This window comes from Aedes albopictus, chromosome 1 (genome assembly GCF_035046485.1).
Source record: "Aedes albopictus strain Foshan chromosome 1, AalbF5, whole genome shotgun sequence".
Classification (NCBI taxonomy): domain Eukaryota; kingdom Metazoa; phylum Arthropoda; class Insecta; order Diptera; family Culicidae; genus Aedes; species Aedes albopictus.
Genome location: NC_085136.1, coordinates 109,589,861 through 109,612,718, shown reverse-complemented (window position 1 = coordinate 109,612,718; position 22,858 = coordinate 109,589,861). Strand labels below are relative to the sequence as shown.

The window sequence follows — 22,858 nt, the reverse complement described above, 5'->3', positions numbered from 1 at the left end:
ATTGTTCGAAATACTGATACGTGGGCTTTAATATACCGTACATTGTATGGTACACGTATGGTTTCAAACAATAAAATGTACCGTAAATATATTGTTTTCAATTGTAATTTCACTACTGGTTATAAATTTAATCATGGTTTTGGAATGGTTCTCTTTTGTTATGTTGTATTGTTTTACATTAGATAAACCATATAATGTTATTGCGCAGTTCCCACCCAACTGGACCCCTTTCGCAGTTAGTATAAGTGCGGGATCGTGAATAAAACTGCGATTTTGCATCGAATCGTTTCGGTGTCTTCTGCGCACTTATTCAACACTTTGTAATGCATAAGTGCGTAGAAGACACCGACACGATTCGATGCAAAATCGCAGTTTTATTCACGATCCCGCACTTATACTAACTGCGAAAGAGGTCCAGTGGGGTGGGAAATGCGCAATATATTATCTCGTCATGTTCCTTCGATAATGGCAGTTCTAGCCAAACTAACCTAAACTCGTCTAAGTCTGAGTAGCCTCTGATTGCATTAACAGTTGAAGCTTAAGCTCCCATGTCCCACCAGCCAGATAACCGGGTTTTGCAAACTAAGCATTATTTGTGGCAACACTTTGAGCGGCATGATGGAACTATGCCTAGCGCGCTAAGTGTTATTAGACCACTAATGTAGTTGCATGAAGTGGGTGACGAGGTACATAAGTATCATTACAGCGTGCTTAACCATTATTGCAATATTGAGGCTCCAATTTGACTGAACTATGAAATGTGTACATAACAACTCATGAGAAAACTGTCAAGTTCGATTCAACTATAAGTTAGGTTAAAAAGCGAAGACGAACTTATTTCAGAAGTCGTTTCAGTGTCCAGTCCAGTCCTTATGTTAAAAATGTCAAAGATAAATCGCATTTAATTCGGTTGTTGTACAAGGCAATTTCACATGAGAGAAGAAGGGAAAGAATAGTGTTGAACTCATCCACTGATTTACGGTAATCTGGCCTGCGTCTTTCCGGGTTGACCTACATTCGTATTCCTCTCATCGCACTCTACATACCTAGCCCACCATATCTCTTGGATATGCAGTCCTTAGGACACCTGGTTTACCACTTTATTTAAACATTTTATTGACTTTAAATAGATGTTTCAACTTATTCACTTTTTTCTCTTTCATTTCCTTTGCTACAAAAATGTCACGGACATCAACAAAACAAAGCACGGAAAAAATCATAAACTGAATAAAAAATTAAAAATGCACGGAAAAAGATTGTTTAGGAATAGTGAATGGTTCAAACGTAAGAAAAACAGTATAATATATTGTTACATAAAGATCGGATGTAAATCTGGAGCTCGATTTGAATAGGTCGTATGTGCTTTCGTCGATTAAAAATTCGATCAGTTGGATTCGCTTATTATAGCGAAAACCGTTGAAATTGAGCGAAGTTGATAAATACAGCAGAATCCTCACAAAACAGGCTTTCTGTTCCATCATTAAAAGTTTGCAAAATATCTGCCATATTGCTACAATGACTAAAATAAACTGATCGAATTTTATATCGACAAAAGCACATACGACCTATTCAAATCGAGCACCAGAAATGTATAATAGCTACCAATGTGCAAAGCTTTTAGCGAACCATTCCATTACAATACACTATATTGTAGCTGGTACACTGTATGGTACAGGAATGGTTTTCACCAAATACCCTATGGTTAGTTTTTATCCGGGTACTTTGAACTTGAAAGCTTGGATCCTCAGCATCCAACGCTCGATTCTTGCGGTAGGTCGCGATGTCGCAGTGAAAAGGGCTTCCAGCGGCCTGTGGTCCGTCTCCAACTCAAAATGTATTCCAAGAAGATAGATCTTGAAGCGCTCTACTCCCCATACGATTCCAAGAGCTTCCTTTTCGATCGGCGGGTACTTTTTCTCAGTTTCCGAAAGACTTTTTGAAGCGTATCCGATGACCCTTGGTTGATTGTTTTTGAACTGCAATAACACAGCGCCTAGGCCAACTCCCGATGCATCCGTGATAAGTAATGTCCGGTCTTTGGGGTCATAATACCCGAGGTGATGAAGAGATCCAATCATACGCTTCAGCTGATCAAATGATTCCTGATGTTCTCGCTTCCAATCGAACCCTGCCTCTCGTTTGAGTAACTCTCTCAGGGGATAGTTCACCGTTGCCAAATTCGGAATAAAACGTGACACGTAGGTCACTAAGCCAAGAAAGCTTCGTAGCTCTTCTTTCGATTGAGGTGGTCTGAACTGCAGTATTGACTGGACTTTTTCATCGGCTGGGGCGACACCTTCTGGAGAGAGTATGTGACCCAAAAACGAAATCTCCGTTTGTTTAAATTTGCATTTGTGAATGTTTAACATAATGCCGTAGCGGTTCAAAACACTTAAGGTGTGCTTCACCGCCAAGTCGTGTTCTTCTTCAGTGGATCCAAAAATCATAATGTCGTCAATGAAAACTACTGTGTTTTCACACTCCGCGAGAATACTTTCCATCAGATTTTGGAACAGCTCGGGGGCGCAATTCACCCCAAAGAGAAGCCGTTTATAGCGGAACAATCCCCAATTTGTTACAAACGTAGTCACATCGCGGCAGTCCTCCGAAAGTTCTACCTGATGGAATGCTTGTTTTATGTCCAGAGTCGTGAACAATTTAGCGTTTCTAAATTTAGGAAGCATATCGTCGAATATCGGCAGAGGGTGATTTAGTCTCTGAATGGCCTGGTTCGCTCTTCGCATGTCTACGCAGAGTCGTAGTTCGCCGTTGTCCTTCAGAATTGGAACCAATGGGGAGACCCATGACGTAGGTTGGGTTACTTTCTCTATTATGTCCAACTGCAACAGTTCATTCAATTTAACCTCGACTTGTTGTAGTAGAGGGATCGGGCAGCGACGAAGAGGTTGGATTACGGGCGAAACAGATCTATCAATGGGCAGACTGAGAGTTATACCTTTCATTTTGGGAAACGGCTCTTTTACTGAGTCGACTCTTCGCACCAACGCATTTTGTGAACTAGGCAAACCAATCTGTAGTACTCCAATTTTCTGCGCAGTTATCTTGCCAAGCAATGGCTGTTGCCCTTTCTCGATGACGTAGAAAGAGGCGCTTGTTTTCAACAACTTCCCAGCATCGTTGATTTCCAGATCTGCGTCGAAGACTGTAACTAGTTTCAACGGAACACGCCCATACGCCAAGAACCGTTTATCATGATCAAATCTCTCATTTCGAATATGTATGCCCTGCAGTTTCATCATTTCCCACGTCGTGTCATCGATCAGGTTATGCTTCGAGCCAGAATCGATTAGCATGGTAATGTCAACGCCCCCGATGCAACATGATATCAACTCATCGGACTCTCCCACATTGTACACCGGGTACTCTTCACATTTAGATGGTTCATTTCTTTGGTCATCAATGTTGTAAACTGGACGAGACGAGTGTCGAGAATATTTGGGCAGACGCGAAGGACCTGCGGTGTTCATGATAGGCGCTTTTCGTTTTCGATCAAATGTCCCCTAATCAATGGAAAATGCAAGAGAAAAAAAATACAATTTCGAACCAACCCCTCATATCGGAAATACCTACAGTATTGAATGGACTTTTCGTTTTGCAAACAGACTGAAAGTGGCCAATGTTTTTGCATCGAAGGCACGTCTTGTTCAAGGCTGGACAGTGAGCCGCCTCCCTGTGTCGAGTGAACCCGCAACGCAAGCACCGCGGGTTTGTTCCTGAAGTTTTGTTCGAGTTCTCGTAGAGCCGATTGACACTACTATCGATTTGCTCATAGGGACGATGGATGGAACTTACGGCAGATTTCGTGTTCATTTTTGAGGACTGATATCTCACTGACTGATACGCGTTGATTATCTTGAGAGCTTCGTCGAGGGTTAAATGCTCTTTTTCCAGTAACTTCTGGCGCAAGTCCTCCGATGCATACTGAATAATTTTATCAATTACCGCAATATGTCTGCTCTCTGTTTCCGTATTTCCAAAAGAGCACTTTTCGGACTTCTGTTGAACCCTGAGCGCAAACTTTTCAATGGATTCACTGTCGCTGGGTGCCATGGACCAAAAAAGAAACCTCTCGAAGCTATCATGGTGTTTCGGAGAGAAGTATTCGGTTAGTTTCCCTTTCATTGCAATGTACGGATCTTTTAACGGATCGTCCTGTTCTTCACACCCCGGGATTCCATAAAAAGCACTCTGCAATTCCAAGCCGCCCATAGCAAGTAATTGCATTTTGCGACTGGTGCCATCCATGATGTTCGACGCTGCCATGACGGTTTCGAACCACCGAATCCATGACCCCCAAGCATTCCGTATTTCTGACTGTGGCAAATGTTTAAATTTGAATTGCGGAAGATTGTACGATGCCGGGCTGAACAAGGATAAATGTTGCTGGATTATCGGTCCGCTAGTACCACTGGGAGTACCACCCTCAGCTTGGTTTGTATCATCCATGTTGATGGGAGCTAAAAAGTTTTCTTTTGATTATTATACAAATCATATTTTTCTTTTCCACGTCATGCCAGAATCTAAAAAATCTATTAAGTCACAAGCTTATTTTACTAGTCAATCATCAAACGCGACATTTAAGCGCACACATCATCATCATTAAATTTATTTTTCAATTCTACAACATACACGGTGTGTCTGGTAGAACAAATTTATTACAAAAAAAATAGGCATCGCTAATTTTTACGCTACGTGAAAGTTGACGCTACCAGCTTTCATTCAAGCCCAACATCGAAATATTCCATCGGGGGAACTTTTTCATACAAAAATTGGGTATGTTTGTTAAGTAGAAATAGGGATTAATTTGGAACCGTGCATTTTGTATGGGGAAAAACAGTATTCTGAAAAAGTTGTTCGGGATCCCTCGGTGGATTTTTTTGAGGGACCCTGCAAATGAAAGCTGAAAGCCTCTATTTTTGAATAGCGAATAATTTGACGATGCCTATTTTTTTGTTATAAACTTTTCCCATACACACGCCGTGCATACACTTAATTTTCGCATCATCCAAGAGCGCACGATTTATTTTTCTTTCGCAACATTCAAGAGCGATGTCATAACCATATCTTTTACTCATACCTTTAACATATCCAAAAGCACTCATCATTTCGCACATCATTCAAGAGTGACTTACAACTAGCATTCGCATCATCCAAGAGCGCCCTTTCTTTCGCATCATCCAAGAGCGCACTTTTTTATTCGCATCATCCAAGAGCATGGTAAACATTCCTGTTATGTACAATACAAACATTTTTTTTTCATCAATCAGTGCACACAATTTCTCACATCATTCAAGAGTGAAGAACATACATCCTTCGCATCATCCAAGAGCGCACGTTTTCTCACATCATCCAAGAGCGCACTTCTTTATTCGCATCATCCAAGAGCGACATGGTAAACATTCCTGTTATGTACAACACATACAATTTTTGTGTCATCAATGACTGCACACAATTTCTCACATCATTCAAGAGTGACGAACATACAACATTCGCATCTTCCGAAAGCATACTTGTTTTTCTTTCGCATCATCTAAGAGCGATATCGTGAACACTCTTGTATTATGTAATACCCACAATCTCAGTAGCATATGGAGTACATCGTATCATTACAGAGGGTACGCATCGTTCAAAAGTATTGCTGTAATATTTTTAAAGTCATATAATGTAGTTAGATCTTCTCAACCCTTAAGAAGAAAAATCCAACCCCGATTTGCGTAACATTCAATTCCTTCATTGGAATCGCTTATGTTCCACAATTTTGTAGCTGGTGCTAACCAGCTCAATATGGCTATTCACCTCTCAGCTTTGTCTGGGTGGTTTCAACACCATTTGACACAACTACCCACATTGCTGCAGCTGCAGTCAACCACGCTCTCACTTGTCTCAAAACGCACATATTAGAAAAGTAGTTCATCAAACTGTTGTGTCTCTCATATTTTCCCCAAGCGCTTCTATTAAAGTGGTACATACCTTTAACATGCTGCATGCTGGTCGCGTTTATTCCTGTTTGTGTTTCACTTACCCTGATCATCTCAATTAGCAAAAAAAAAACAATCGTAATTACCAGGGCAATCACCAGCTGCTGCATAAACACGTTTTAACCCCATCGCATGCTTCATCATCATTCACTCTGATTTTTTTTTCTCGTTACTCTCACTTTCTTTTTCTTCATACTCTCTCTCCATCAGCAAGCCGAGCTAACACACACATTCCCTCCGAAGCATACTCGGTAGCTTTTTTTCACGGTCACCTTGCATGCTGGGGCGGATGAACCAAATATATATACATATATAGCACCACTACGAATGTGGCACGCCGCCGGCACTACACAAAGCCGCAAAGCTGAAAGACAAATAACGCTCACTACAACACTGTCATATTTTCCCCTCTCATATAGATATTACACATGCACGCACACTGAAAGGAGAGGCAACCAATTTTTCGTCACTTTTCAAAATGGCGTTCTTCTTCGCAAGCTTGGGCGTCATCTCGGGCGTCACTTGGTTTTCGAACAAATTCAACTGGTTATCACCTTATCCATCATTTCCAGCCACCAATTTAGCTTCGTTTTATATTTTCAGCTCCCACATCAACATTTTTTTTCTTTGGCACATTGATTTTCAATATTGCTCCCCTTTTTCTTCAAACGCTATGTAGAAACTTTTCACACGCTCTCTCTCCATACGTTTTAGATTCTGGCATGATTACACTTAGCACTTATTATTTATTTTTTTTCTTTACCTTGATAACTTGGATTTTCTGGTAATAAAAATCGACGAAAGCAAAAATACGTTTTTAAATGATTAAACTTTCACTCTACAGAGGATTCATCCTCGCCGCCATCTTGTGGTATCCGGATTAAGATTGAAAGAAGCGACACGCAACACGCACTGTACACGATGGTGGGCCGAGAAAGACTAAAGACTTCTGCAAGTGAGTTGGCATGGTGAACCCCCTCAAGGTTCACGCACACCAACATAGACGAGCTGTACTTACATTATCACAAGAGTGATTGGCAACACAGAGCTGAATTGGGTTCTTTAGGGGTATCCGGATTATTTCATAATCGGATTCTCCGCCCAAAAATTAGTCGAAATCCAAAATCTCATATTTTTTGAAGTCCGGGAACTATTTTTAAAATGCATTTAAAGTTTGTATGTGGAAAATTTTTTGTTCGGGTCGAACTGTCACTTTATCGATTGAACTGTCATTCTATCCACGAAAATTAAAACTGTTTTGTTAATTTAACCATCGAAACAAACGTATTGGAATCCAATAAAATCACGTTATACTCAGAAAAATAAGCTCTTTCGATTAGGCTACAGAAAAAAGCAATGTTTTTTTCACTAAACAACCCAATTGACCTTCCGTGAATTACTCAGTCGAAAAAGTGCATGAGACTGGCCAGTCTAGGTTATGCTCGTCATGATAGTCGAAATTGTGCAGAAGCTCCAGATGAAGTTCACACAAAAATATTGAGAAAACCAATTATTTTCTGATGTCCTTGGTTCTGCCGGAACTGTAATGAGTCATATTGTTTGCCTATTGATTTCATTCTTTTCATAATCAAGCAATAGTCCCCATGCAAAAAAGGCAGCAGGACAATACAAATTGAAGTGCTCGAAGTTAGAGCGAATACACTAAAATTGTGTCGACCGCCTGGTCGACCGGGAGCTGTGGGAAAGCGGTTAAAGTACTGAAAAACCCAGTAAGACAAAATAAATAAACAAAAACATAACCGAAAAAGTCAGCAACCGTTGTAACTGTTGGAATACACAGAGGCCAACACTGTCCTCAAAGGACCACTGAGCTACCCAGGGGCACCGACAAATCAACGGGTGAACTTTCGGTACGCGTAACGGCGGAGAACACGGGAGCACAAAGCAAGATACGTTTGCTCGTCGCGGCGGTCGGTTTATTTATCTAACAATATATGTACAAACAATAACAATCAGCATACATACATTTACAGGGTGCGGCAGGAAAAAATGCGAAAAGTTCAAGGCACTATTACACGCTAAATATAAGATATATATGTGTATTTTTTCATGACAGTGTATCAGTCAATGTCCATATTCTAGCACTGAAAAATAAAAATGAACATATTTGATGTTTAACATGTGATAATGTAGGCCTAATAAGCGGATATTAATAAACTGCGCGCCCAATGGTCATTAAACAAAATGTCTATAACAGTAACAAAATTAGCTCAAATTCGATGAACAACCAGACCACACTGATCCAGAGCCATGTAGTTTCACATACCAGATGAAATAAGTACATATATTTGATGATATTGTAGAGAAAATCAAAAATTTTGTTTTATCAGATGCGAAATTTAGCGACCTGTGCGATTTTCTGCGGTTTGAAAATTCTGGTTGTCTTCATCTTCAGGCGCCGCCCTGTAAAGGTTAGTGACCAAAATGGGAATTTTTTTAATCAACTTTTCAGAAAACTAGCCTATTATAGATCATGGAACGTTGAAACATAGATTGGTTAATGTCAAATGGACGAAAATGAGGTTTGAAGTCGAAAAACACTTTCGCATTTTTTCCTGCCGCATACTGTAGAAGGGTCGGCGCAGGGCAATGATGATAAACATCGCAACATACATTAGGCTGGCCCAAATATTTCAATACTCCTCGATGTTGGTCATCACAATCACAAAGTTCCACAAAGTTAACAATTACACAAAGTCTTCAAAGTTCACATTGGACAACACAGCCTACACAAAGTTCCTCCTCCTGCACCGAACACTTCTGCTTCGTCAAGTATCACGCAAAGTCCTATCACAAAGCCACAAAGTTCCACTTAGTATCGGAGTCCCTCGTCAAAACAGTCATAAAAATCTTCTTCTTGGTCGAACTCCTCTTCAACGGGATGCCCAGCTGCATTTCTCCGGCGGTTGCCGCTCTCCACTCTCAGGGCATACAGCTCTCCACTAAGATCCGCGACGGCTTCCACTCTTCCGCTGCGACTGACGATCTGGCACCTGGATTTCACAAAGTTCACTTTTAGTCCTTCCCGTGCCAGCTTCCGGACCGACAGCAGTCCGCAGTCCAGCTCCGGGACGTAGAGCACATTCCTCACCGCGACTTCGCTTGTTCTTCCTTCTTCGTCAACGCACTTCAGAAGTCCTTCTCCAACACCGGCGGACCTGATCATGGAGCCGTCCGCTAACTTCACTTCCTGTTTCACGTTGTTGTCGATTTTCTTGAAAAAATGGCGGTCACTGGTCATGTGGCTCGAGCAGCCACTATCCACATACCAGCTGTTCCGTTTCCGGTCACCTCCGACTCCGAAACAAATTCCGGGATCCATCCTCACTGCAGCTTTCTTCACTTCCGGATCTTTTCTTCCCCTTTCACTTAGCATTGGGCACTCTCTCCGGAAGTGGCCCGGTTTCCGGCAGTTATAACACACTCCCCAACTAACAATCACTCATTTAACAGGCACCATTATGACGAATTAATTCAGCATAATGTTGAATAACATTTGAATTATTTTCACGAACAACCTATGTTCGGGTTTTGTTCACACAAATTTGGAGAAGTTATAAAGCATCATGTTGTGCACCAACTTAATTTTTTGTTGTTCAAAGCGTTTTACAAATGTACAAGAAAGTTGTTATTCAGCTTTGGCAAAAATGACTGCAAAATAAATAAAATCCAAAAATGTTGAACCACTCACGAGAGTAATTATTTGCACTCATGTTGAGAACACCTATTATGAAATAAGAATTACATATAAAATTACCTAAATCCGGATTAGAACTCGAGACCTGTCGATTGCCAGCCGCATGCCTTCCTATCTGCGCCATCCTAGAGATGGTGAGATGCAGCACCCAAAGCAAAACATAATTATCCCATGACTCAATAATGATCACTCCTGAACTTGTGTTCAGCAGTGGTGAATTAGCACAGCACGTGCTAATCAACTGAACAACGCCTTATACTTCAACAGCTGTTCAGCCCAAAACACGTGTTTTCCATTCTGGTTTCGCTGTCAGTATTTTTATCGCACGGTGAGAAAACTTGTATCGAATGTGGCCAAAACGTGTTGGTCCTTATTGAAAATATTATTTCCAGACGAAGTACTTGCAATATGAATATTTTTTTTTTTTATTATTATTATTAAATATCGATCTTTAAAAATGTATGACAATATGTAGTGCGATAAGGTCTTGGACGTGGTGCATTCACAGCATCTGTTCAGGTAATCTACTCATGCTCAGTCGAAGATCCGTCAAGCATTTTTTTTTTATTTATGCTTTTGTCATGGAATCTTGATATTATGTTCAATAAATAGTGCATAAGGATGTTTAGGGATACTTGAAATTTGTCGATTTCTGAATGATGTTTGATTATCTAGGTGACTGTGGGAACAATATTCAGCACTGAAATGTCAAATGCATCGATCCAAGCGTCTCATACAATCGAACTGCTGCGGAAGATAACAAAATATAATAATCAAGGTGAAGGGCCCATATAGCCGAGGCGGTAAACGCACGGGTATTCAGCATGACCATGCTGAGGGTGACGGGTTCGATTCCCGGTCGGCCCAGGATCTTTTCGTAAAGGAAATTTCCTTGACTTCCTTGGGCATAGAGTATCTTCGTGCCTGCCACACGATATACACATGCAAAATGGTCATTGGCAGAGGAAGCTCTCAATTAATAACTGTGGAAGTGCTCATAGAACACTAAGCTGAGAAGCAGGCTTTGTCCCAGTGAGGACGTTACGCCAAGAAGAAGAAGAAGAATAATCAAGGTACAAGATATCTTGTTACATACTAATATTAATAAACAAATGCCTCATTTTTACGTTCATTACGTCTCTTGGCACTCAATGTTAAACTACATAAGGGTCTGTCCATAAACTACGTAGACTCTAAGGGGGGGGGGACGGCGGGGTCTGGCCAAAGTCTACGCTCCATACAAATTTCGAAAATTTTGTATGGACAAAAGTCTACGAGGGGGGAGGGGGGGGTCTGAGATGGCAAAAAATGAGTCTACGTAGTTTATGGACAGCGCCTAATTCTATTCTGTTTTATTTTATGTGATTTGTTTAAAATTTTGGTTCTTTAACCCTTCGCGCGCTATTGTAAAAAGTACAACACTACCAAAAATCCTCGCTCGTCGTATACAGCGTGAGCGCGGTCCAGTTTCGGTTGCTTGATGGCGCGCGTCCTGAAAGGTTAATAACTTGGTTTTCTAAACAAATTTAGCCATGATTTATCCCATAATCCGAGCAAAGTTCCGAGTCAAACTATGTCTGCCTGAAGGCGTTTATTTGACAAGTGAAAAGCACATTGTTCAGGAGCATATGCTTATCGATACATCAGCTTAATAAGATGCAGACAAATGTTTTGTTAAACTCTTTTGTTAAAAAATCAATGCTTGTCGAATAAATTTCAGGTTAAACTTTTGAAAAGTGTTTTAATCTATCATTGTTGATACCGATGAGGAAAGTCGAACATTGACTAGTTTCTCAATAGAAAAATCATTTAAACAGTTACGTGTTGAGCATAATTTTAGTTCAGCTATCATTACCATTATTAAGCAACAATTCAGCAAGCTTGCTTGTTTGTGACTTGCAATTGTTAGTTGGGTCGCTGCCGCACTCGTCCGTTTCGTCTGCTTCCGTTGTTCACTTTCAGCGCCCGGTCGTGGCGCTCCTCGGATGTTCCTTGCCGCTTCTCCACCCGTCGGTGGTACTCGTCCATCAGCCGCTGCTTCACAAATTCTAGCGACTGGTCGGCGTCTGGACGGCTCTCCAAGGCCGTCACCAGTCCGTTGTAGGATTCCGGCAGACTCCGGTACACCATTGCCACTTGCAGCGAACTCTCGAGTTTCTGTCCCGCGCACGACAGCCGATCGAATAACTCTTCGATCTGGAACAGATGTTTCTCCATATCAGTTCCATCTTCGTAGTTGAAACTACACAGTCTTTTCAACAGGGACACTCGCGACGTTACCGTAGCCTTTTCGTGGTACTTCTTCAGCTTTTCCCACACTTCGACAGCTGATTTTCCGTCTTTCACCAAGGGCAACTGATTGTCTTCCACATTTAACACGATCAAGGCTTTTGCCTTCTGGTCATCTTTTGACCACGCCGCAGTCACCGGCACCGGTTTTGCTTCCGAAACCGCATGCCACAGATCGACACTGATTAATAGCATCTCCATTTTGATCTTCCACGTCTGGTAATTTTTATTATCCAGACGGGAAATAAAAACTTTTTCTGCCATTTCGAAAATGTCACTTTTCTGTTGGTGCACACTGTACGCACGAAGGTGCAACCAAAACAACACACGCGAACGTACCTGACGGCGGTACACACAGATCCCGTCACAAATGTTCGTTTCACTGAGGCTACGGCAACAATTTCCCCGATTCGCGGGTCAAAATGGCACTTTCACAAAGCAATCTTCTTTTCTTCTCGGCTGCGGGACACAAAATGGTGCACCACAGAGTCTATCCGGCACCTTGCAAATCGTTCTGGGCGCCGTCCCAGCAAAACGGGCAATAATCCAGCCAAGCACTTTTTCTCACAGTCCCGGTCACAGCTGTTCTTCACACACAGCAGCTAGCCGAATCGAGCCAAATTAATTAGCTCTCCCACCGACCGGCACCACACAGAAGCAACCATCTGCGGGATGATTTTTCTCATTTCGCGACTGTCCGAGCACTTTTACGATTCTACCGCACGAACTGGGCCCATAACCTGTTGGAATACACAGAGGCCAACACTGTCCTCAAAGGACCACTGAGCTACCCAGGGGCACCGACAAATCAACGGGTGAACTTTCGGTACGCGTAACGGCGGAGAACACGGGAGCACAAAGCAAGATACGTTTGCTCGTCGCGGCGGTCGGTTTATTTATCTAACAATATATGTACAAACAATAACAATCAGCATACATACATTTAGCAGGGTCGGCGCAGGGCAATGATGATAAACATCGTAACATACATTAGGCTGGCCCAAATATTTCAACAGTAACAAACTATACTGAATAAGTCGGTACACATTTGACAGTTTGACGTTTTCTTAATTACTGAGTTTCCAGTATATCCGATTCATTACTGAGTTAACTCTGCTGTTCAAAAACCCAGTAAAATTTTACCGAGTTCGGTAATCAAATCTGAGTGTGCAGTCTCCGTTGGTGGCGTTGAGGAACACTTAAATCCTTTACACACGATTTCGACGTATTTTTGTTCGAGCTTAAATGTCTGTTCTCTGTGCTAATACCACAAAAAATCTGTCAACAATAACCTAAATGTCAGCAAACTGCTCTATTTGCATGACAACAGTCGACTCATACAACTAACGAACGGCCGCCGTCAAATATCAGGATTGCCAACTGTCCGGCGACTGCTGTCATATTTCTTTGTTGCCGAATCTGGCGCTGGGTCGTCGGCGCGGAAACCCAAAGGTGGGAATAAAATTTTGGGGTTCGCGCGCAATATTACGTATGGATTTTGAGAAAATTTGATTGTCGGGTGTGGGAAAACTTCGGGTTTCAACCGCGACGACAATACATGGCCGTTCGCAATGCTGTTTTATTTGTATGGCGAGTTTTAAACAAATTAAATCTCGCCATACCAAATAAAACAGCATTGCGAACGGTCGAATGAGATTTTTTTATTAGAACCTATTGGAAAATCGCGCGAGAAATTTGTGCCACCCCTGCGAGCACTGCGCCAGCTGTCATCCGCTGATATGTCAAATCAGGAAAACGTCAAAAGTGTTCGCAGTTTTTGTCCATCGTTCAGTTCGTGTGTACGCGTTTTCTTCGCTGTGTGCGGAGTTTTCTCGCGAGCGGAGTGTTTCCTCGGTTTTTCCTCGATTATTTTTCGTCGGTATTTCGGTTTTCCACTGTGCTTTCCTTGTCCTGCTTGCCGGCTGTGTAATCGTTGTGGAATTTGGCAACCCGTGGCCACCGGGAATATGATATTCCTCGCCATCAGGGTGATAAGTTGTAGTGGCAGCAGCAGCAGCAGCTCTGGAAGACGGGGCGTTCCGTGTTGACGGCGATCTCTTTTTTTTTGTTTGCTGTGTTCGATTTATGTGTGTCCTTTTGTTATTGTCATAAGAGCAGTTTTTTCGAATTCGTTTTGCACACAACTTTCGGTGGACGATCAGCGCAGCCCCAGGAGGTGTGAGCGATAAAGAGCTGAGTGCTGCGGAGGAGGAAAACGTCTAAAGAGGATTGACCTTTCGGGTTGGACGGGGAATTTTTCTGTGCGCGGAGGATAGCGACTGTCCAGCCGGAGCGATGTGGAAGTGCCACAAGTGTGGAAAACCAGTGTTTTTCGGTAGGTCACCCGTCCGTCAAGAGCGATGAATGGCTATTTATGGAAATATTTTTGATTCCCATCTCGTTCCAGTTGTAGGAACTTTGATCTTTGGAATAATTTTCAGAATTATATTCTGCTGAGTCAATCAATTTGTTTTCGATACTTCCGGATCGATGATCAGCCGAAATTGGTTAATTCGTTTTTCTTTTTGTCTATTTTCAGCGGAGCGAAAACAATCATTGGGCTATGATTGGCATCCGGAGTGTCTGCGGTGCGAGGAATGCGGTAAGCGGCTCAATCCGGGACAACATGCCGAAGTAAGTATCATCCTCGGGAATCCAGGAGATTGTTTCCGAAGGGAGTGGAATATTTTCGAATCAGTGCTGAGTTGCGATCCATTATCATGCATAGCACGTAGGCCTTCGCGAGCCATCATCGCCAGTGTGTACCTATATTGAATAATATTTTGACATACATGTGCCAAAGAATAATTCTCGTCCACCATCTATCGGAGCCGTCGCGCTTAGGCCACAATGTACAGAAGAGAGCTAAGCGTATCCAAACAATCCGCGGGCCGTCACTAGATTTGTTTGCTCAGATAACAAACACTCGTTGCTTCTCCGCTTGTATGATGTGTCGTTTCTGGGGACGGAAAATATGATATACCTACACAAATACCACCAGCCACTGGTTTTGATTTTTTAGCCCACTGCGTTGGATTGTTTTGGTTCACCTCTTTAGCTGTGCGTAAGCTTCATTTGCGATGCGTACGAGAGTTTAAGCATGTATGCACATGTAGGTTTGAAATTATTCATTTCTTCGATGTGTCATGGTTTCATATCGATTGAAAAGCTTCTTTCGCAAATTATGAATTAGTTTTTCGATGTTGAAAAAAAAAACATTGCTGAATCAGTGTTTTAGCACCATGTTTGCGATTGAACTGCTCGTCTTGGCGATGATTGCGGACCAAGGGCTTCGGTTGATCGTGGTGTAGGAGATCCAGAACTGTCTTGTTGTTCCGATCAAGCATCTGCTGTGAAGGTGTCCTTCCGTTTAGGACACGACTGGGGGTAGTCCTATATACCTGGAGGAAAGTCTGGAGCGTTTCGGAGATGTTCTCCCCTCGTTGATTTTGCGTAACGACCTCTTCAAGGTGTCCACAAACCTTTCCGCCTGGCCATTGGACTGCGGGTGGTACGGCGAGATTCGGAAATGCTGAACGCCGTTCTTCCTGCAGAAAGTCGCAAATTGCTCCGACGTAAATTGGGGGCCGTTGTTGGAAACGATGACGTTTGGAATACCAAAACGTGCGAACAGTTCATTCAGGAACTCAGTGACTGCTGATGTCGTCGGATTCCTCACGATGCAGATTTCTGGCCACTTGGAGAAAGCGTCCACAACTACCAGGAAGTGTAGACCGTTGAGCGGTTCAGCGAAGTCAATGTGGATTCGCTCCCAGGGAAATTGTGCGAGTGGCCACGATTGTAGTGGAACCTTGGTTGGCGTCTTGGAGTGGATGGAGCAACTTTCACACCTCTTGACATAATCAGCAATATCGTCGTCTATCCTTGGCCAGTACACGTGACTACGTGCAACAGCCTCCATACGTTCCATTCCCGAATTACCTCTATGAAGTTGCTTCAGAATTCGTTGGTAGAAGCTTGCCGGAATCACCAGACGGTTGGACTTCATGATGCAGCCTTTCACCACCGACACGGCGTCTCGGTGGGCGAAAAATGGCAGAACTGCTGTGTTAGTGATGCTGTCCACGTTGGAGGGCCATCCACGCTGAATGTACTGGATCACTTGCTTGAGAAACAAGCACCGGGACGTAGCTTCTTGCACCGACTTGAATGGATAGTCACGGGGGTGGCTTGGCAGCACGAAATTGGCGTACTTGTCGTGGACAAGCACGCTGAGGCTCCGCAGCAACAATCGCACTTTCGCAGCATCGTCCAACTTCGCGCCGTCCTTCAGGAAGAGGTCTTCGTACTTCCGGTACCAACGGTCGAAAACAAGACCATTCTCCGGGTCGTACACGAACTCCCGGATGTTGAATGGGAACCGTTTTCTTGAATGCCGAAACGTTCCATCATCTGCATCATCCGAGCGTTTTGTTCCGCCATCTGCCGATTCTGGTCCAGGATTTGCTGGTAGAGGTCTTGAATGTGGGCTCCAGATTTTTCCATCCTGATTCTTGATTCAGCAGCTCTTCCTCCAGCATTGGATTAGTTACTTCTCGTCGCCAAATGTTGTATTTCTTTATTCAAGGAAACTTAAGAACTAGAGAAAATTCTGACAATGCTAGGTATTTATAACCCAAGTTTGTTTATCGGTTGCCAAGGGTTACTATGGGTTGCTAACTAACATCGATAGATTTCAAATTCAAGTATTGATTGCTTTGATACTCTCCAACAGAAAGGCAAGGCTGCGTTATATCTCAGTTTAACTCATAATTATCTTTTCCAAAACTTGATTTTATCCCTATCCAGCTTTTTACGCTAACCGGAGGGGTGATTCGAATATGACGTTTCTTGCCGACAACCGAATTTCAGTTCAATGCCATCCTAGTAGACTGTAAGAAAGTTTGTTTATGAAAGTGTCAAAAATTTTCACTAGATGTGTTTCGCACCAACAACAACCCTCAGCGTATTTTGAAGCTGTTATCCTATTTATTCTTCAATTAATTTAATGCTAAGTTCTTTTTTAGGTCAAATGCGAGCAGGTGTAATGCAATCTAATTGGAAGCCCAAGAGTTCAAATTGGCTAAATTGGCAAAAACTTTCACGCACTCACCCGTCTTCAGCGTGGTTGGCAACGCAGTGGAAAAGCTATTTCGCAAAAAAAACGAATCTACTTTTGGCATCGTACAATGTCTGGATTTGACCTGGACACATTATTTAGATCCAAAGAATATGTTTTTATTATAAAGAACTGAACGGCAAATATTTCTTATTATCAGACGAGTTTGTTTTATTCACTTGATCAAGATTAAATTATTGCTATTCAAATATTGACCCCAGGCTTGTGATCCCTACTTTCCCTAGCCATTCGCATTACTTTTGGTTTATTTACATAGATCGATATTTAGACGGCATTCTGCTGTATACGAAGTTTTCAAAAGAAAAAACATTTGTATGTATAGGCTCTTTTCCAACACGGAAAAATATTAAAACCCAAAGAATAAGTTTTAAAAACTCAAATTTGGCTAAACTGCTTTTAGTTTTAACTTAAAGTTGGGTTGTTTTCTCCCTCGCCCCACCGCAATGTTGTCGAAAACAAAGAGAGAAGCACCGACGCATCCACTGCTCTTCCGTGGAAGAAGCCAAATTTGGGTTTTCTTGAGTTAACCCAAATTTGCGTCAATTGAGGCCTCCGTTGGGTGAAAATAACTTACCACTGGGTTAATTTTTTTGCCGCTCTCAAACGAAAACTACTCACTCGCCACTATCGCTGTTTGACGCAAATTTGAGTTATTCCACGGAAGACCGGGATTGCGTCAAAACAACTTAAATTTGGGTTGATTTGTAGTTCCGTGAATGGACACCGCCAAAAGGGTACACTATGAGGGCAAGATTGAGTCGTCAAGAGTGTCATTAACAAATTTTCACACATAAATTCAGTGAATATGCGTTGTATCCCTTGCAGCTGACCTTAAAAGAATAAAAAAAACTCAAGTTAATTTGTCCTGCAGAATAAATAAAAAACACCTGAAATACGCTGAGGATTACTGTTGGTATGAACCGTGAAAATTTTTGACAATCAACAACTCTCAAACAGTCTACTAGGATAGCATTGAACTGAAATTCGGTTGTCGGCAAGAAACGTCATATTCGAATCACCCCTCACTTTAGCGTAAAAAGCTGGATTGTGGAAAATTTTGACCAAAATTGGCTTTATATAATGTAATACGCCTTTTTCATAGAAACAAGCACATATTGACTAAACTTGCAAATTTATCGCCATATGGAATAGCAGTGTAAAGCTTTTGTCTATTAATTTAGATATTTTAATTTAGTATAGTGAGATGTAAACTCAAAAGTCATCGTTTTAGACTTCTCTAGCATGAGCAACTTTTCGAAAATTATTCTAGCGTGCCGGAGCTAACAAACATTAGGCCATATGAATAAAGCTGAGTAAATACTCTTTACTCAGATCTCTGTGAAGTTTCACAGAGATTTGCTCCACAGCTTCACATAGATTTAGTAAAGAGTATTTACTCAACTTTATTCATACGGCCTATTAGATACATCAAAGGCTTATAAAAAAAAAGTAAAAAAAAATATTCTAAACCATATGCTGCATTTGATCAGTGTTTGACCTTTCAATAAAAACATTTACTTTGAAAATCTGAATTACAGATGTGAAATTAATTCAAGTTATATGGTGTATCTGAACTTATTGAACACCGTGTATGCATTTACTCAGGAACTTCTTCAGGGATTCTTTCAGAAATTCCACAAGGGGCTTCTCCAGGAGTTTCTCCTTCGTGAATTCTTCCATAGGCATCTTGCAGGAAATGCTTCAAGAATTCCTCCCATGATTCCTTCAGATTTTTTACAGATACTTCTGCAAGGATGCATCGACGACTTCCTTCTGGAATTTGTCCATAGCTTCCTTCAGTGATTTCATCATGGATTGCTTCAGAGATTTTTTTAAGAATTCCTCTATGGGATTCACCAGGCATTCCTCCAGGAATTTCTCCAAGGATTCCCAAAGGAATGTCAACAGAAGTTCTTTCAGGTATTTTTGCAAGTGTTCTTTCAGAGATTTCTTCAGGGATAACTCCATATATTCCTTCAAGAATTCCACTAGAGATTGCTCCAATAATTCAATCTGGAATAATTCGAAGTATTTCATTTTTCATTTTCATTTTGCAGCATTTGGTGGGGCAATGAGAGCGCAAGTCAGTTCAAAGCCGATAATAAGGAGGGGAAATGGCTGAATAGTCTTTGCTGACCACATAAACGCCATGGAATAGGAAAAGGGTATTTTGATGTGGGATTAGGATGTTGGTACAGACTTGGCGATATCAATGCTATTCAGCCACATACCCACAATCGAAGCTTCCTTTGAAGATATAATCCAAGCCCAGGGCAATCTGGAATAATTTGAAGTATTTGAGCAGAAATACCTTCCAGAAACCCATACAGGAAATTTTACCAGAGATTGACTAAAAATCAAGCTAAAAATTAATGCAGGAGTTTCTTAAAACATTCTTTTGGGAGTCCATCAAAAGATTCCAACAATTATTGCAAACATGGATTTCATATTGTTTTTCGTACAGACTCTTCCAGGAATTTGTTAAGAAAGGTTTCCTAGGATTTCCAAAGGAATTCTTTATGGGATTGCTTCCGGGGTTCCTCATGGGATTTTTTTTAGGAACTCCTCCAGGTTTTCCTTCAGGAATTCCTCCAAGGATTCACCCGGGAATTCTGTGTTTTCTGTGTTTCTATCAGGTACAACTCCAGGGTTTATTTTGAAAATTCCTCCAAGGATTTCCCCAGGAACACTTTTTTTATTCTTCTTAATCACTTAACCTAATTTACAGCTCTATTGTCCACTGGGGCACTACGTGAGCAATTTCAATTGACATCTGCACTTACATTTTGTACAGCGCCTAGATTCTATTCTACTTTATCGAACTGGTTGCCTTTCTACTGCTTTCACTTTTTCTATTTTATACCTAGTAGAATGATGAGCACAAGGATGATGATTGATGGCCGTTGTTTCTTTCCAGTCCGATTGGGGGTCCATTATGAGTAGCAGTTCTCCGATGTCCAGGTATCCGGGTCCGTTTGAGCCATGGGGCTCAGAAGAGGGTCAGTGTCAGTTGCTCTCGGGGGAAAAGCAACTGACGAAAAATTGCAAATGCCGGGGCTGGGAATCAAACCCATGACCATCCGCAACCCAGGAACACTTTATAGAATTCCTTTAGAACTCTCCTAGAAAATAATCCAGTACTTCCTCTAGGAACTGCTACCGGGATTCCTCCTGAGGTTTCTTCAAGAACTCCTGCAGGTATTCCTTCGTGAACTACTACAGGGATTCCTCAAAAAGTTTCTCAACGAACTCTTATTGGAATTCCTTATGGATTTCTGCAATTTCCTCAGGAATTAATCCTGGGATTCCTGCAGGAATTTCTCAAGGGATTCCTCCACGAATTTCTTCAGAGATGGCTCCAGGAATTAATTGTTTGCCAGCAATTCCCAAAGGAACTTCTCCAGGAAATTCTCCAAGAATTTCTCCAGGAATTTCTCCAGCAATTTCTCTAGGAATTGACTCAGAAAATTTTCCAGAAAACTCTCCAGGGATACTTTCAAGCATTTATCAGGGATGCCTCCAGGCATTTCTCCAGGAATTTCTCCTGAGATTCCATCATGAATTGCTTCAGGGATCCTTCCAGGGATTTCTCCGCGAATTTCTCCAGGGATTCCTCTAACGATTCTTCCAGCAAATCCTCTAGGGATTTTTTTTTAGAAATTCATTCAGGGCATTCTCCAGGAAAACATTCAGCATTTTTTCAGGGATTCATCCTGGTATTCCTCTAGAGATTCCTCCAGGGATTTCTTCACAAATGTCTTCAAGGATTCCCTTAGGGATTCCTTCAGAATTTTTTTCGAGTATTTCTCCAGGAATTCCTTCAAGATTTTCTCAAGGGATTATTTCAGAAATAGAAAAATAATAGAAATCTCCCAGAATTCTCTAGAGATTTCTCTGTAAATGTATCCAGTAATTATTTCAAGAATTCCTCTAGAAATTCCTCCAGGAATTCCATCATGGCTTCCTCCTGCAATTCCCAAGGGGGAAGACAGCTTTTGCTCTCGAGACTGATCATGAGTAGCTTTTGAGTAACTCTGAGCAACTCGCTTTGCTCGGATTTACACACAGCGTTAGCTGCACATGGCAACCATAGGATTTGTTTTTTTTACGCTGTGAAAAATAACCGTATCGCTAGCAAGACATCGAGATGCCTCATCGATGTTACTTTGTGATTAATTCTTGTTTAAATGTTGTAGAATATAATGAATTCAGCAATCCTGTGGGGCAAATCTGGCACAAAGAATAGAAGATGTTCTATCTGGTGGTTTATTTTTCTAAGAAATTGTACACCGGAATTTACCTACAAGTGTGAGAAAAGAGTGTCTATAATATGAAGTCCCAAATTATAACTAGCTAGGAGTTAAAAAGAAAGATACTACACCGACTTCAACCAGAAGTTGCCACAGACTAAAAGATCATGACATGGAACAACGAACAACACACGAAACGCCCAGTGATTCTGTAAAGAATTTTTCAATTGAATAAAAGTTTTCACCGACTGGATCGGGGAATCCAAACCCACACTCCGAGACTTACGAAACGGTTCGACGACGATCGACCGCTAAGCCACAAGCTAAACAACGAGTTTTCACAAGAGTGTCGTGCATGTTTCTGTGAGCTGGGAAAAGCTGGGCGTCGTTAGGGCATCGCAAAAACTGACTTTGTACGTAGGAGGAGAGCACGCCTCTGGAGCAGCTCTTGGTCATTATGAGTTTGAAGAATGTCGTGTCCTAGCAGAGCTCACGTTTCTTACTTATAAATCCCATCATCTTAAAATTTATGGCTCAGAATGCAGGCCTAAGACTTCCGATTCAACGAACTTTGACGGGTCGAATGTTTGGCAAGTTTAGTAGTCTACGACTACTTGGATCAGCGGAAAATATTTGATCAAATAGGAGCAACAGGGAGCAACTCCCAGTTGCTCCATCAACAAAAGCTTGCTCTGAGCAAAGCTGCCCACCCCCTTGGCAATTCCAACAGGAATACCTCTATGAATTGCTCCAGCATTCCTTTAGGATTTTATCCAGGAATTTCTCCACAGGTTTCTTCAAGGATTCCTTCAGGAAATCCTTCGAGGGTTTCTCCAGGTATTCCTCCGGAACCTCCGCTAAAAATTCCTCCACAAATTTCTCAAGGGATTTTTCCAGAAATAGAAAAATAACAAACATAGAGATAGAAATCTCTCAGAATTCCTCTGGTGATTCCTCTAGAAAATTATTTAGTATTCTTTCAAAAATTCCTCTAGAGGTCCCTTGATATCTAAGAAAAGACCCAAACAAGATTGCTTTTGAGTGAATGCTTTCTCGATATCGTAAGCAACCTTGTGTAGAAGAGTCACCGTGGACTTACCAATCTGGTAGATATATTCGTGATGTACATTTGGCTAACATGCCTCTTCACGTGAACCAACGTGAAGAGGCATGTTAGCCAAATGTGCATCACGAATGTGATGAACGACAATGCGTTCTAAGAAATGTAAGGACTTATTGATTTATTGAATTGAACATGCAAAACTTAATTTAAAACTTTATAGCTTTTAGCTCGTCAATATCAATGCGGCGTGCTTCATCAAAATCATAACCGCCACAACAGATATAAAAATAAGATCTAAAACACAAGGGTGCGGTTCAACGTGATTTCAAGAAAGGTGACGAGGTCTACGCCAAGGTTTACACGAGCAACACGAAGTGGCAGTGGGCTTCCGGCGTAATT

At 41.7% G+C, this 22,858-nt stretch overlaps 1 protein-coding gene across 1 annotated transcript in view; it reads left to right on the top strand.

Moving 5' to 3' along the window:
* Positions 1-13,773: 13,773 nt before the first annotated feature.
* LOC109397708 (uncharacterized) overlaps positions 13,774-22,858 on the top strand; it is a 48,073-nt gene continuing 38,988 nt past the window's right edge. The window contains exons 1-2 of the mRNA XM_019670020.3: positions 13,774-14,341; positions 14,546-14,640. Coding sequence (XP_019525565.2) covers positions 14,302-14,341; positions 14,546-14,640 — 135 coding nt within the window. The 5' untranslated portion in view covers positions 13,774-14,301. The remainder of the gene's footprint in view (positions 14,342-14,545; positions 14,641-22,858) is intronic.